The sequence below is a fragment of the Lepisma saccharinum genome, chromosome 20, assembly GCF_977018435.1.
Source record: "Lepisma saccharinum chromosome 20, izLepSacc3.1, whole genome shotgun sequence".
Lineage (NCBI taxonomy): Eukaryota > Metazoa > Arthropoda > Insecta > Zygentoma > Lepismatidae > Lepisma > Lepisma saccharinum.
Genome location: NC_139248.1, coordinates 7,001,299 through 7,018,599, shown reverse-complemented (window position 1 = coordinate 7,018,599; position 17,301 = coordinate 7,001,299). Strand labels below are relative to the sequence as shown.

At 37.9% G+C, this 17,301-nt stretch overlaps 1 protein-coding gene across 1 annotated transcript; it reads left to right on the top strand.

Annotated features, from left to right (window-relative positions):
• The first annotated feature begins 2,138 nt into the window (after positions 1–2,138).
• On the top strand, positions 2,139–16,096 carry LOC146003690 (uncharacterized). The gene is made up of 3 exons (XM_083142056.1): positions 2,139–2,360; positions 7,182–7,677; positions 12,263–16,096. The coding sequence occupies exons 2-3, from the start codon at positions 7,202–7,204 to the stop codon at positions 13,017–13,019; spliced, it is 1,233 nt and encodes a 410-aa protein (XP_082998182.1). The 5' UTR covers positions 2,139–2,360; positions 7,182–7,201; the 3' UTR covers positions 13,020–16,096.
• Positions 16,097–17,301: the final 1,205 nt, after the last annotated feature.

The window sequence follows — 17,301 nt, the reverse complement described above, 5'->3', positions numbered from 1 at the left end:
ATGCTCTGTATATTGAATTCTTGCCACCTTCCATCACCTTTTCTATCTGTATAGATTTACTCGCAATAAGTAGCTAATGAGCTTATGGAAGCCACGAGGGACAATCATAAACAGAGAACTCTGGCTTCCTGATTTCACAATGCCCTGCAGATGAACTGCGAGGAAATTATTTGTATTTTTTCCCCTTTTTATAGCGTTGCTTTTCCATCACTTTACCTAACTACGGCCATGTCGATGAACGTTGATTAAATTAAACGGATGAAGAATGGTTACAAAGAAACACTCATGCACAGGCCAAGGCTCGAGCCCGGATCCTTCAGTAACGAGATCGTGAGATGGAAAAATTAGGTAAATCAAGCAATGCATATTTTTTTTATATTAATCATATACAAAGATGGTGTTTCAAAAATCCAATTGAAATTTACCACTGAGGGAAAATGCAGTTTACTTTACCGATACCCACGTATCCGAATGATTAGAGCTTTCAACTCATCTTTGTTGTCAGCCGCCTCCGTGAGAAGGGTGGGGGGGGGGGGAGTGCAAGTGGTCCCGGATCGGTGCCCGGCGGAGGAACATAGTGGACTTAAAACACCAAACCAACCAACAGCGGGGGAATGGTTATCACTGCACGCTACGACACCAGGAGTTCCGGGTTCGAACCCCGACCTCGGCATGGGTGTTATTTATGTTTGTCTCTTCATCATATCATCTTCGCGATTAACCTAATGTGCCAGCAGCGACGCTAAGTAACATAAATCAAATCAAATCATTAATTGATTGTTTGATTTGGTTTGTTTTACTTCGCTTTTGCACCAGTGTTGGCTAATCGTGAACATGATACGTTGAAATTGATGAAGGCACAAACACAAATAACACCCATGTCCAGTTCGGGGTTCGAACCCGGGATATCTGGCTTAGTGGTCAAATCAACTTGTTTTGGATTTTCGAAAGAGGAGGGAGTTACGTGTACTTCTTTTAGTAGTCCTGAGAGGGGAAATTATGACCCACACCTATGCCCACACCAACCTCCTTGGGCACGCCACTGATTGCTTGCTACCCCCAAGCGTCGACGTCACCGCACGTCACTGGAAATGGGCCCAAAACAAGGTCAAGAAATTAAAATGTTTCGGAATTATCTGTTTTTAAAATAGCCATAAAAAATAAAGAATTAATATATTTATGCAAACTTTTTATTTAAAAAAAAAACAACAGGAAATCTGTTTATGCTCTTCTAAACATGCCAGTGTTTGTTCGGTTTGGTTCTCTTAGCTTAAATACACTGCAAATGTATTATTTATGCTAAGAGAACTAAACCTAACTAACCTTACCTAACAACTTAGGCATTTAGCCTAACAATAAAGGTAATGTCTGCTGCCATATTCTTTTTCTGCTGGAACCTCAAAAAAGATGCGCGTGGCAGTAGACTTAGTCTTTGTTTTATCGTGATTTCATCATGCTATGTATGCAATTACGTCTGTAACACATACTGTGAAGTTGTAGAGATTACTTTCACAAAAATGTTTTAAGATTAGGTCCCTCAGCATTCTTCTAATAATAAACCTAAATGCTCCCATATATAGGTTAGGTTTTGTTAGCATTAAAATAATATCGCTAAATGCTTTCTAAAGAAAAAGGTTCTAAATTACGTGTACATTCATTCCCACTAATCATAAACTTGCATTTCTGTCGTCTTAATCTGTTCTTAAGATTTGTAACATCCTCTTAGCAGACGAATTACGTGGCAGGAGCAAATTTGACGCTTATTCTTACTGCTGACACTTGCGTGGCAGCAGACTCGGTCAACAATAAAAACTTTCGCTGGAGACTTCAGAACTCGGGTTGTCCTAGAGTTGTGCGATAAGGGAGACTCTTGAACATTTCAAAATCGCAAAGATGATGTGGATTAGTTGAATTGTCTACTGCCATGCATTAGCAGTACTGAAGCTTTTAAATGCCGTGAATACTTATTTTAAGAATTAGTGTACGGTAAATATTAATCTAAATGAACTCGTAAAACCGTAACATGTTATAATATGAAGTATGTAAAACTTTATATCATTCTACTGCAGTCTAGGACAATTCGTAATACTAATTAAAACTTTTAACAAGAACATCTCATTTGATCCTTACTGTTTATACTAGTGCGCGAATTTCCAGCCCTCAATGTTTTCAGACCGTTGCCCAAGACTGCTACCATACAAGCGGTGAGGGGCATGAAGAAGAAGAAGAAGAAGATCAGATTGTTTGTGTTTACGAAATCCAATTCACTCTTTAATAATAACCAAAATTTATATTGCATAAACATTTATTTTGGGACCCGTACAGGAGCGCAGAACGCGCAGAAACGTGTATTTACAAAGGTATGTACATTCACGAATTCTCCTGATTTGTAACACTCCGATTGTCTTCCTATGGGATCGTTACAATCCACAAGTGTCCGGTACCGTGGGTTAGAATGCATAAATATTATTATTTTTTCTCATCATGGCACGTCAAATATCAGTGACCCGACTTCCGTATGCTAGATGATTTTCGAAAGGCTAACTACTAACTAACTAACTAACTCCCTAGCCTTCTTAAACCCGAAGGTTCATGGCTGCAGCAACACAGGCCTTCCATCTTTCCCTATCTTGAGCAAGTTCTATATACTCGTTTTCGAAAGGCTTGAAGAAGTAATGAAGAGCATTTGAAAGTTTCAAGAACGCGAATTAATGTCTGGATATTGTAGAATGGGTACTACTTTACTATACCGGAAACACCTATCAATGATTTATTTCGCAATTTTTTACATTGCTAACGCACTATTCTGCATTGCGGAACATTTCTTTAGGTGAAATAATGAATTTCTAACGAAAATAATGTCTATTTCGTACATTAACGAGTACTTACTGTTGTTCGTTATTTCCACACACAATATGGCGATAGCCTACCCGTTCATCACGCGTTGTGCCAGTGTTTTGTCGATTTGGAGTGCGCGTGTTGCAATCTTGTTCGCCGAAAAATACTTAAATTAAAAAAAAAAACATTTCACGAAATTTTTTCACCAAAAAAAGTTGAATTTTTGACATAAAGAGTAATTATTAAACCATTGACGTTAGCCCCAAAAACCATTGACATTAGCCCCACAAATCATCCACGGGTAGCCCCAAAAACCATCGACGTTAGCCCAAAAATTCACGATAGCCCCACGAACCATCACGGGGACGAGGTATGCCTACTAGGTTAGGTTAGGCCTGTTAGAGGTTAGGTTCCATTAGCACTCCTTTCATTCAATTTAGCATATACAGACAATATCGTTTTTTCTCGATGAAAGAAAATACACAGAATTCTTTTAATTTTAACCTTCCACGTCCTGCATTCCACTTCTTTCTTCAAGATTCCGTGTTGAATTACAAATTCCACGGCATCTTCCATACCCGGCAACAACTTCACGACGCATCCTCGACACGTCATCTTGTAGCGATAACGCGGTGTGGTTTGAAACACTGACTACAGGGTTTACGCATTGTGCTCTTGTGCAGAAAGCAAATGGCGGCAGCAGCAATAGCGCGTCGGAAATAGATTTTCGTAGAAAACCACATGCATTCGCATTAAAATGGATCAAAACTACATTCCCGAACATCAACAACGCTACAGAAAATGATTTCCGTAAGTACTTTCTTCTGTAAATTTGAAGAAATCCGTCTCCGGTATAGTAAAGTGCTACAGTAGAATGTGTATAAGTTGGCTTTAAGCCGTAGAAAACAGCAACAGTGTGAAATAAATTCTCTTCCGAAAAGCAGAAGTCTTAATTCTTGCAAATTTTGTCATAAATCATATGTTCGGGTTTTAAAAATGTTAAATATATGTGAATAAGAAAAAAAACAAATAGGAATTCAAACAACTTATCTAACCTACGCAGGTAAGATATTTCTTCCGATTAAAAAATGTTGCACATATGCAAATCAGAAGAAGAAAGCTGGGACATTTTACGGCAATAAACACTTTCTTGCAGTGCAGTATCACAGGGGGAAAAACACGATTTTCTAGTCTTCAGTGCAGAATTACGCGTAATGTTAAATGTTTCAGATGTGGGAGCTTTGCTCCATTACATAGGCATCAGTTGATGAGGAACTACTTCATGTAAAATGCATGAAAATATTTTGTACAGAAATATGTTTCTGTCCAAAAGATGCAGCTACTTACGCCTCCATAGCATGTGCATGTATACATGAAATTAATTTACATTCTGTAAGAGAGGCACTGACTAGATTGGCATCCGTCAATCGATAGTAATAAGAACAACCCCCGTGTCTCTACAGCCCGTAAAGGCCTTGGCCTATCTCCCGACTGCCAGTCTCCCTCCCACAATCCTACCTAGAGGTGTGGAGATCTTCAACCAGTAATGGGTTGACTTGGGGCCAGCACGTCGAACCCACAGCCTCTATAGGAGATATCCATGACCGGGTTACGCTACTCACTCAATTTTCTCATGATGGTGGGTTGCCACCGGTCCTATACACAGGCAGAGAACCCAGGCAGACTCAAACTTGCAGTCAGAGCCCGAAGCACAGCACCTTAGGATGCTCGGCCACAGAGGAGGACACTAATAAGAATATCAACGTACAAATAAACAAAATGCAAGCACCTAAAAATGCTTTTTCATACTGCTTGATATGCTACACTTCGAGCTGATAGCGTTTGCTTTTGTGAACTCTGTTGCCTAACAGTCTTGTGGGGCATGCCAGTTGGCTTTTGCACCATTAATGAAGTCACTTCACCTATTTACTGGCTCTCCTTTCCTCAAATAATTACCTCCCAGGGAGGTATTTAAATTGGAACACAACCCATTGCTAACTTTTGGGTTTTGTGTGGAGAAATTATATACTGCATAATCGTCTCAGATTTTATGCAATTTTGTTTGCAACCATTATGCGAAACCTTTTTTTTTTATATGTATAAATAAATGTGTCAGTACTTAAAATTCATTAATACCAAACTATCTTTGAGGAATGAAATACTCATGAAAGTATGTTAAAATTAAATATAGTCCAAATCGACACACATAATTTCTTTGTGACAGTTTAATGAACATTTTGTTGACAGGTTTTTATTACCTTTTGCTCCCTTACAACCAATGGGCAAACATAACTTTCAGTGTTAGAAAAACACTAATGCTACTGACCAAGGCAGTATTTATTTATGGAAAAAAAAATACATGTGACATTTCCACTCTATATCAGGGTCTTCTTCAGTTTCTAAATTTCACACTGATTACATCCAACAGAAAAAATACTTTTTTTTTTTGGGTTCATGTTCTGAAGATATAGGGTGGAAACATCCCATGTATTTTTTTCCCCATAAATCTGTAGTGTTTTTCCCAACTACTTCCTCCATTTCTGTCGTATTTGCCCAAAATTATAAGAACTGAAAAATGTATTTTGCTCGTTCAAATACAAAGAGACTTGCAAGTTTTTTTTATTTAAATCCACAGATAGCCTACTCAGGGGTGGACCTACAGTTTAAAGTGAGATACGAACAGGGTATGTGCCTCCACTGTGTATCGAACCCGGGAACCTTTGATTACAAGGTTAACACTACACCACTTGGGAGGCCCCTAAAGATAAGAAGTTATCAGCATTGAGGTTGGAAGAAACTGCAATAAAAAATAGTTTAACCCTTGGTTGTAGCAGCTTAAACCAACAGACGTATCGAGTAATTTTTATGTCCGTTTAAGGAACTTTTTAAGTCACCCAAATTATTAGTTGTTAACCCTTTCCGGACAAGCCTGAAGATACAGCGTTTTTCCCAGGAAACAATATTTTTTTTCTTTTTTGCTGTTTTTCAAAAACTCAGAAAATATGTTGCTAAGCATTTTATTTGTAACCTTTTTTTTCTGAAATCGACAAGATGCCCTCTTTCCACAGGTATTTTACATTTTATATAAATTTTCTCACATTTATGAATTTTTTCTGTAACAGTTTTTTGAAAGTAAAAAGAAATAAATAAACATTGTGATAAAAGTTACGGTAAATTTCTTATATCCGGAAAACGGCTCAAATTTGCTAGTTCATTTAATTTGAATATTCGTACTTACGTATTCTTCATTGAGAAACATTGTTGAAGGTGGCATTTCACTTATTTCACAGAATTAAGCTATATTTGCGATATATCCAGTAAGTTTTCTTCGTTTCTTTTTGCCTTCGGTAACATGCAAAATGGCTGTGACAGTTTCACTACCGTACTCGGCATGCAGTGTTTGCACCTCCCTTCACCCAAAAATAGCTACGTACCCCCACAAACCATTGATGCTTAGCCCCACAAACCATTCATACCTAGCCCCACGAACCATTTCCGGTAAGGTTAGGTTAGCTTGGGTCACGTTTAGGTTAGAATAGTTAAAAATTGGTTTAGAAAAAAAATGCGTAGCCCCACACACCATTCTTGCATAGCACCACGAACAATTGACCCATAGCCCCACAAACCATTTGTGGAAACGTACCTTCTTCAGTTACAAACACACGTGTTTGGAAACACTGACCGGCATTGACTGTGATTACATCATCACACACAGGCAACATCCGGCTGGAAGGAAATTGATGCAACAGCTTTCGTGCATCGGTCACACATTTATATCGAAAAATAGATGATTTACCGGCAAAAGTCAATGAACGATGCGGGAAAATACTTCCCCAAACTTCCACAACTATAAAGAAACTGCATTCGGTAAGTAATTTCTCCTGTAAATTTGAAGAAATCAGTTTTCCGGGTATAAGAAATTTACCAAAGTTACTGAAAATATATTTTCAATACATAATACAGAAATAGTTAATGAAAAATAACCATAAAACTTCTTGTTGGGATTGAAATTGTCACTAATGTGAAATATAAAGCGGAAATCCTCTTAAGAAATTTACACAATGTGCATTTAAGTTATTCAATGCTATTTTCAAGAGTGTAAAGAAAAGTGCCATCCAATTCGACACAAGTCCAGTTGAAATTGAAAGAGATGGTTTCAACACACGCACACAAGAGATGTGGTTCGATTATAGCCCAGAACAACTTTGTGCAATGGGCAATACCCATCACTTATCCGAAAAGGGTTCATATCTTATATAATGCTACAAAATTTTAGTTTTTGAATTATATATTTCTGTGTTGTTGATAATTAAGCACAAATGCATTAATAATTAATTTTGCAGGCCCTGTATTGCTCTCTGTCATGGTGCATCCAAGCGATAGTGTAACATTTGACCCAGTTGAGCATTCTGATCATGAAATTCATGGCTGTTCAAGAACAGAGGCACTTTCCACTGATGAGTTAGCAGATAAACTTCATACTGAGGATGACAATATTGTTAATGCCAGCGTTAAGAAACTGCAGGACAATGAATCTAAACTTGAGGAACCTGAATTTGTTGCCTGTAATGATATGGATACAGAACTAGCTGGTAGCATCGCTGGCAAAGATTTTACCGAAGAAAATAGATTACAGAATAGTTGTAAAGACGACCAAAATCCTCTTAATGGAATGGAAATCACAAGTGAGGTGGATGTTGACGTTACAGAGGATGCAGGTGATGTGGATTGTGTTGATGAGGAAATTTATGAAGATAAAAAATTCGATATTACTGTGGTAAAGCATGAAGTCATCACTGAAGATGAGAAGATTGATGATTTGAAAATTGATAAGGAGCTGTAAGTATAATTTCTTCATGAGATGTATAATATATTCGTGCTTTTCCCTTAGAAGAAAGCAGTCAAGTGAGGGGCACAACCAGCTGCTAACACATCGCAAAACTGTTGCCTCCTAACCTAACAATGAGGTCATTATTAGAATTAAAATTGTGAAAATAATGCAAGGAAGTTGGTTAGGAGGGCATAGGTGCCAACTCCATGGGGCTTGGGGGGCAGCTTCCCCAATGTTAACCATGTGGGGGCAGAGCCCCCCCAAATAATTTTGCTTAAGAGGATCTAATGTATTATTTTGCTTCTCTTGTAAAGTTTACTCTGAATTGTGCCACATGAACTTAACTTTAAATACACATTTGAAATGTTATAGACAATCAACTTTGGGGGGCTGAGACCGCTAAACCATCAACTTTGGGGGGTGCTATGACCAGAGACAGCAAAACACATGACTTATTACTATATACTAAGTATATAATTATGAGTATTGTTAACATTTTTACTAAAAAGAGTTTCAAAAGAAGATGTGCATGGACTGGGAGAGTGGATGGGACGTTCGGGTTACAAATGGCTCTCACATGACATTCAGAATGAGATCATTGATACATTAGGGAGATACGTTTTGCGCTCCATGGTAGCAGATATTAAAAGTCGGGAATATTTTGCTATTATGGTTGACGAAACTTGTGACATATCCATCCGTCCGAATACTGAGGCCAAAACTTTAAAAAGGGAGGGAGTGAGTCATTCATTAATTTTTTCCAGTGATCAGAGCCCCCCCCCCCCTCCCCAATAATTTTGACAGGTCGGCGCCCCTGTAGGAGGGTTAAGTTTGGTTCTCTCAGCATGTTTGAGAAACCTATTTTCACCAAGTATTAGCAGCTGGACGTGGGCCACACCAAATCCAGATGAAAAACAGTGTTCAGAAAGTTACTTTTTAATAGTAACTGAGTTACTGTTACTCTTTAAAAAAGCAGGTAAGGCTTACTTTCACCTAGGAATCATCTTGCAAAAATATTACACACACTCAATGATCATTAATTATAATAAAATAGACTTATATATGTTTTAATTATGTTTCTGGTACAAAATATAAGTCTTCATATATTGGCATTATTACAACAAATAAAAAAAATATATGGATAAGGAGTCATACTTGAATGATCATTCACTTTTTTAACTCTCTCTAAGTTATCTGTTGCAAAAATGTAACTGTTAGAGTTACAGCTGTGTACAGTATTGGCCATATTATTTGGACTCATTAGTTGAAAAAATGAAACGCAAATTAACTCACTTTATGTAGAGAAATTTGACAGATTTAACATGTTGCTCCGAAGATACAAATAAAGAACACCTTTGCAACAACCAGAATTAATATTACTGCCTTTGTTATAACCAAAAAATAGCATAAATAACATGGTAAACAATGTACGTATTGTTCCAGGCATTTTTGTGAATATGCAAAGAATCATGCTGCCATCCATTCTTGGGACACAGTAAAATAAAGGATTGTGGGAAACATGATTATATTGAAGCGGACAAACTGATTAATCCCATAAAAAGTTATAACCATCTTCAAATTAGTTAGAACCAGTGGCGGCTCATGCTACTTATTGTTAGGAGTGCTTTATTCATAAAAAAAGAAACTTAACTATTTGAAGATGAACTCCATGTGGTGGTCTTTCATTGAATTATTCATTTTTACTCGTACGATTTACCATTCAGAACACCAGATTATATAACTTACTGCCAGAAAACAATTAACTCTTCAAATCGATTTGAAAACTTAAACTATCACGCACTTACTGACAAGCGAAATGGACGTATTACATGGACGGCCACTATTTCTCTCTGTAATCGCATGTTTATGCACGGTGTCCACCGTCATAGTGTGAGAGCTTTCAATTTCTATCACTTGGCAGCGCCACTGTACATTGGCTGCAGTCTTCTTTTTAGCATTGACAAGGGCCTAGCAGGGAGAGTTAACATGGAGATGTACTGGCAGTTCCTGAGTTGGAAGCGACTTAATATACCAGTTTGCCTCTCGTTTTGTGCCAAGTGAATTTGAAAGCTCCACACAGCACAACAGGACACAGTAAGATAGCAAAAGTATAAATATTTAGTTTTTGCACTAATGGCAACAAAATATAATTTGTTTGTGGGGACTGCAGTCCTGCAGCTCCCCTTCATCGGCCGCCACTGGTTAGAACACTTTCAAAACAAGGAAATATGCTTTCTTTTTACAATGAGTCCAATAATTTGGTCAATACTGTACTCTTAAAAGTAGTTAGTTTAGTTAGAATTACTTCCAAACACTTCGGAAAGGCTATAATGGAAATTGATCCGCAGTACATGATATACTGGATGGTGTAACTGAAGAACCCCACTGTACAGCTGACAGCAAATTTAATAGTGTTCATTTGCCTTGTTTTACGTAGTGCACGTTTTCAGAATTGAAAATTTCAAGTGCCAGTGAAGAGGGGAGAAGTAAAATAACTAGACAATTTGTTACTGTAACCTATTCAGAAGTTATGTTGGCTCAAGCAAGGTCTGTGCTATCACTGAACTACCTAGCCAGTGTCTGGCCTCCCCTTGTATGTGAATTATACATTTTGCTTTGGAGGGATGCTACAAATCAGTTCTCTTCTTGTACCACATAAGTGCATATCATCGTCGTCATTATTATTAGTGGTCATGGTGATGGTAACTACAACTATGGCAAGATGAAACTAAGATAGTTAAGGGGATGAGGGACAATTTCTCACCAGTTGTGCATTTATTTCAATATCGTCCAAATGGGCAGTGCCACAGAGGAAAAAAGCTGGCGTTCAATAGAGTATGAATTTCTCATCATGTTGCAAGTGAAAGTGTTTTTTAAAGTTGATTATTAAGCTAGGTACGATGTTTGAAAAATATGATGAATAACAATTTTCAGAAACCCATGTATTCCTTATGGTGAATGAACTTCAACTTAAAGTTACGGCTAATCAAATGGGAGTTTCGACATTTCCGTCTGTCAATTACTACTTCAGTCTGTCCTTTTTCCGTTGATATATTTTTCTATGCCATCTGAAGTCTGATATTCCCAAGAGAACAAATAAAATAATACTTCCATAAGTGCAATGTATTTCTCCTTGCCTCCTGGCAGTGTTGCCAAACCTGATGCACATAAAAGAGCTAAATTTCACCGTAAATGGAGCAAAAACTTTCAAAGGAGCTAGATTTACGAAACTGGATAAAGTTCATGCTGGGGTAATTTTAGGTGTCAAATGAGTGGGGGTGTGGGACGCTGTTATTACAATTATCTTTAAAGTGATGGCAATTTATTCTTAGTTTTCACCGTCTAGATCCGGCGGCATCACCCATCTCAATAATCCTGCGATGGTCGTATGAAATCGAAAATAAAGTATTCCTGGATAACAATATTACGTCCTCTTCACGACAGCCAAGGCGCTTTAAAGAAAAAGTAGCTGGGGATGTAAAAGGGGGTGGGGCGACGTAGCCAATATAACAATATCACGTCACGTTCAAAATGTATACTTATGACAGAAGTTGTCTATGTAAGCCGGAGCCAGTGATGGCATCATAGTGGGGCAGGGGGCGGGTGCCATAGTTCACAGCCAAAAGAGTGCACGAAAGAGCCAGATCTGGCTCCAAAAGAGCAAAGCTGGCAGCAGTGATCGGCAGCTGCCGAAGAAAGAAGGACCTAGGGGCAATTGTCCCTCTCCCCCTTAATAACTAGGCCTTGGAAGTTATTGGAAAGTCTTTTCTGTTTCTTTTTTGTGGGCCTTGAAATCAATGTTAAACCTGATAGTCAGTTTCCGTTCAGTCAGAATCAGAAAACATTGCTTTTGTCTTCCAATTCTTAAAATTTGTCAGTATTTTTTGTCACCTTTGTTGCATTTAATTTATCATTTTTGAAATGATAAAAATGTTGTACATGGTACAGAGCCTGAAGAAGACCTTGCGAGAAGGTTGAAACGTTATGTTTAGTTTATGTTATATAATAAAATAAATTTCTGCCTTGGTCAGCATATTGAGTTTTTCATATTATTTTTGAATTTTTTTCTGCTGTTTTCCTGTTTTGTTGTGAATTTTAATTTAAATCTGTTTGCTAGAATATCTTGTGTATTTACATTTCTTAACGTGGTATTTTTTAGAAAGTACACCATTATCGAAAATATGGTCAATGCAAAAGCACAATATTATTTTTAACTGAAATCTTTGGTAGTGGATTCAGGAAACTTATAATATTTTGGGGAAAGCCTATCTTGAGTCTGCCTTGCTGTCCACCATTATCGCCGTAGTCTGATGATGCACTGAACGTACAGTTAAAAGTGGGATCCAAACCACTATGAGCCTCCACCGGGTATCGAACCTGGACCCTTTGATTACAAGGCGATGGAATTACCACAATGCCCAAATACAAAGTTTGTGAAATGTCAACACTTGTAATAAGAAAGAACTTGCTGTTATGATTTAATATAATAAATAAAATTATTTGATGTGTAAAATAGCTGTGTACAGAATGATTACTGTGATATATCAGATCATCTCAAATAATTTTGAATAAAGTGATTTATTACTTTTTCAGGTTGCTTGAGAATGAAATCGGAAATAGGCTGAATGCTGCACAAGAAGAAACAAACGGAACTTCACGTGATGTCAGTGCAACTGGTTATGAAGTAGAGAAATGTGCTAGTGCCACTGCGGGACAAGAAAGCACACCGACAGGGAAAGAGAACTCAAGTTCAGAAAAGAAATTCACTTGCATTGAGTGTTTGAAGAATTTCTCTTCCCAAAGTTCACTGAAAAATCACATGACGCTATTTCATGATAGAAAATACCGTTGTTCGGAATGCCGCAAAGTGTACGTGTACCATCGTAATCTAAAGGTCCACATGCGAAGTCATAGTAAAGTCCGCCCATTCCAATGTGAAGAGTGCAAGAGAACGTTCACGTCCATGAATGACCTTCGTATGCATTCAAAGTTTCATACTAGAGAGAGATCTCACAACTGCTCGACGTGCAGCAAGGAATTCACCAGCCCGGAGAGCCTTTCGAAGCACATGAAAGTTCACAGCACGGACAGACCTTTCTTGTGTAACGTGTGCGGAAAGAAATTCTTCCATCAGTCTAATATGAAGGCACACAAGAGTGTGCACTTCGATATCAAACCTTATGAGTGCTCCATCTGTAGTAAACGGTTTGCACGTCATGCCAATCTTCACTGTCACTTGAAGTGTCATGGAGAAACATTTGCATGCTCTGTGTGTAAGAAAAGATATAACCGTCCTAGTGATCTGAGGAAGCATATGCCGGTGCACGGTAACACATTATCTGCCACGTGAGTTGTATTTAACTTGTGCTAGTTTTACGTCCTAGACCTTGTGAAGCATAATTAACTCACACGGGTAATTCCATGTCAAATCAACCAAGAAATATTAAATTTTGGAATTTGATGTAATGGATTTCACTAATTTTTGGTATACACATTTCTTATCATCTGAAATATAGAAAATATATATATTTTTTATTTTTCATGTTGCTGGTTTTTCAGTTATTGGATTTTGAAAATTGCCCAAAAACTGCTCACCACTGAAACATTAAATACAATTTATACAACATGCTTGCTTTTTTATTTTTTTTTTATTTTTGCAAAAAACACATTTTGGAAGTGTTTTCAAAATTTTATTGTACAATTTCCATAAAACGAAATTTTTAAAAATTTGACACATAGTGATACACATCTATTGAAGGTTCAGTCAAAATTTCAAGGTGGTATCTCTTTGTTATCATATGAAAAGTGAATTCCTTTCAAGACCATGCAGTGATTTAAGTTTACATTGTACCTAGCCACATTATAAATACAGAAGCATACATTCCAAGAAACTGCTTAGTGATATAGAAAGTCTTTGATAAAATGTATGATGCTTGTGTCATCTCCTCTTGCTTCAGCTTGTATGTTCTACCGGTGGCTGTTACAGGGCCCAGCTTGCAAAGGACTGTGTGCCTTGGGATTTTAAGAACATCTGATCGCCTTGGATAACTAAATGACTGTGCTGGACCACAAAGATGCAAGAAAGACACAGCTTCATGTTTTACATCATCTTCCGAAAGTACACATCCCACCCACCACTTGGCATCATACACACATGCTACAAAACCTGTGATATCTTCAAAGGGTACATTTGCAACATCTGCATTAACTTTAACACAATGGGTGCGTTCCGAAAGTCATAATGAAACGAACGAATCGAACGAAAGTAACTGGGCTCGTGAACCTGGTGAAACCAGTTCTTTTTGGACGCTCTAGACGAAAGCACAGGCGCAGTGTTTTGTTTATAAAAATTTTCCGCATGGCGTCCAGCGGAAGGCATTTCCTTCTGACAGAAATAAACTCTACTGCAGATACTGTTACTCATTTTAATCACATTGTAAGAACAGTTGAGGCACACTCATCTTGTGCATGTTGCTCGCTCTCTCTTAAAGTTATAATAAATTCTCGGACTAATGCAGTTTGAAGCCATCATGCACCCACGGTGTCTGCAGGCAGCAGACGATTCTCACTGAAAAAAACAGCTTCCTGGCCTGTGCGTTTGGTGAATCTCGTTCTTGCATGAGATGCACGGAATGCGACTTTTGGGACAGCATAATGAAACTCACGAAACGCACGGATGCACTTATGGAACGGCCAGTTGCCATAACTCGTTTAACGCGTTAAACTCGTGCGACTTTCAGAACGGGTCCAGAGTAGCAAAGTTTCTTCAGATGCAGAAAATACTTTGGTCTCTACTATTTCTGTGCTTATTGGTATGAATGCATGAAACCTCTAGAGTCCCTGTTACAGCAGCTACAGCATCACCAAACTTTGTCTGTAAAAGTCTGTCTTCTTCCAAATATTCGTCATTTGTCACATAAAAGAAAGTTATTGATGGGATGTTCTCCTTTCCCCACTCAAATAGATGGAGTGGTGTCATGGTTTGGTTTGAAAGAGGATTCCGGAGACTAGCTTTGGCTGCCAGCCTCTTTACTGTTCTTCCAACACCATCACACACTCCCTCACCAAGAGAGATCAAAGAGGCATTTAAGTAGCTGAACCCTGTAACAACATCCATATATTCAGAATTTTGGTTACTGCAACTAGGACCAGCATTATCATCTGGTCCTGAAGGATTTTCTTTTTCTGGAACGATAGCCTGCTTTTCCTTCCCCAGTCTACAGGAAGTGCAGATTTTCATGTTTTCTTCAATTCTGTAATTTAAAGAAATCGTCCGAGCTACCACATTCCTCAGATCTTTACTATATCATGATAAAATTCAAGTATAATTTCCGATTTTCAAGGTGAAATTTCCAAAAATTCAAGGCTACAACCAGATGTTTTTTCTATTTCAATCTTATGTACTACCGCCTCTCACCAAACATGCACATATACATGTAAATGTGCGATTCAAATGTATCCAAATTTCTAATTCAATTCAATTAAACGATATGTACCTACATTTAAAATATTTAATTAAGGTGCTTGGTGCCTGTAGTTGAAACAATTCTCTTGCAAATTGTATTTCAAGTTTCAGCGGTGAGCAGTTTTTGGGCAATTTTGTCAATTTTCAATAAATCAAAAACCAGCAACATGAAAAATGAAAAATAAATATTTTCTATATTTCAGATAAGAAACATGTATACCAAAATTTAGCCAAATCCATGACATCAAAGGTTTATGCACTGGTTGATTTGATATGGAATTAACCACATGTCTCTTTAGCTTGGGAGCCTCGTGGTGCACCAGTAACTTGTGCTACCATACATGTTATGTCAAGAGTGACCCAATGGACAAAATTTTGCAGATGTTTCATGAAAAACTTATGTAGTGATGCTGTTATTGTTACAATTGATACAAACAATTTAAAAAGTGTTGATGGATATATGTATATTAACTACTTTTATGTGTATTTTTGCCTTTAAATTTCATTTAAATCTGACAAGTTTTTTAAAAAAGAAAACTTTCACTCATGAACTGTTTTCAAGTTTTTCCAATTGTGCGTTGAATTATTGCTGGCCAGCTCCTTGAACAATATCGATACAATAGTATATGGCAGAGTCACGTTACAGATAACAAAAGACTCAATGCCCAGAAGAAACAAAAACAACGTGCAGAAATAAACAATAATACTTGAAAAAAAACCCAGTAAATATGATGCATATGACTCACACATAAAATAATTGAAAACAACATGTTTCATACAATCAAGAAACATTGCTTTCAACATTTTCATTGTATTCTTGTAATAAAACATTGTGGCTCCAGGGATAATTTTTTTTTCTTCTATTGTGGCAGTCAATATGTTAAAGTGTGACTCTATTTATGTTCTTATAACAGCACATTTCCACATGCAAAATGTAACTGTTTGCAGAAGACACAATACAAGAGCTGTTTAGAAATATAACATAATGAATTTTAATAAAAAATGTAGTTATTCAAAGTTATCACTCCCAAAGTATTCCTCTGCTGCAAATATGCACGAAGTGCAACAAATGGCCGTTATCTACTACCAAGCACAACAGTTGCACAACAGTTGGAATGCTACATGCGGCTCAACTCTTGCTACTCAATTCTTCCAACTCATTTTACAGGATATCTACCAGTCCAGAAATCAACGATAGGTCAAGAAAGTCAAGAAATTATGCTTGTGGTCAAGATTTTGTTTTTACAGTACAGTGAATTTACATTGTTATATACCTGTACTGAGGATTAGGTAAATTGAATACAGTAAAACCTTGTTAATCTGGAACGCTGATAAGCCTGAATTCACTTAATCCAGACAGGCAAAAGAAGAAGAAGAAAAAAAGCAAATTGTGGCTAGAAGTCAACAAGAGGACTTTCCAAAGAAAAGGCAGTCAACCACTGATGAAATTCTGTTTCCCACAGACTTTGTACTGTATAGTGTATTGGCGCATCCAGAAAGTAAGTTTCCCTGAGGTCGTGCACAAAAAGGAAACATTATTTCATTCAACGATTTATTGCCACAGATACAGCACTTGTCCAGTTACTTGTTAACATAATTCCAGCGGAATTCAGGCACTTGTCATAGCGTGGGACCAACTTCTGTATACCTGCGTCGTAGAAGTTCACCACTTGGGTGCCGAACCACTGTGTGACAGCCGTCTGAACCTCTTCGTCGCTGTGAAAATGTTGACCGGACAGGAACTTTTTCAGGTGCAAGAACAGGTGGTAATCACTGGTAGTGAGATCCGTGCTATATGATGGATGATCGAACACCTCCCAACCGAACCTGTCCAGAAGAACTGCAGTGCACCTAGCCTCGTGCAGCAAGATCACTCCGGCACTGAGCTTACCGCATCGCTTATTCTGATAGGCTTGTCGCAATGTCCCTAGTGTTTCACAGTAACGGTTAGCGTTCTCAGTCTCACCTCTGGGCAGAAACTCGATGAGCAGAAGGCCTTGTCTGTCCCAGAACACCTTGCACATCACTTTTCGCACCGACACAGTCTGTTTGAACTTCGTTCTGCATGGAAATCCACTGTGACGCCAATGCATGGACTGCTGCTTACTTTCTGGGGTGCTGTATGAAACCCACGTTTTATCCCTTGTGATGATCCGGTTGAGAAAAT

Excerpts from the sequence above, each read along its gene's own strand:
- LOC146003690 (XM_083142056.1), top strand. The coding sequence starts at position 7,202 with ATGGTGCATCCAAGCGATAGTGTAACATTTGACCCAGTTGAGCATTCT. Across the intron at positions 7,678-12,262 it reads TTGAAAATTGATAAGGAGCT|GTTGCTTGAGAATGAAATCG; the intron begins GTAAGTATAATT and ends TTACTTTTTCAG.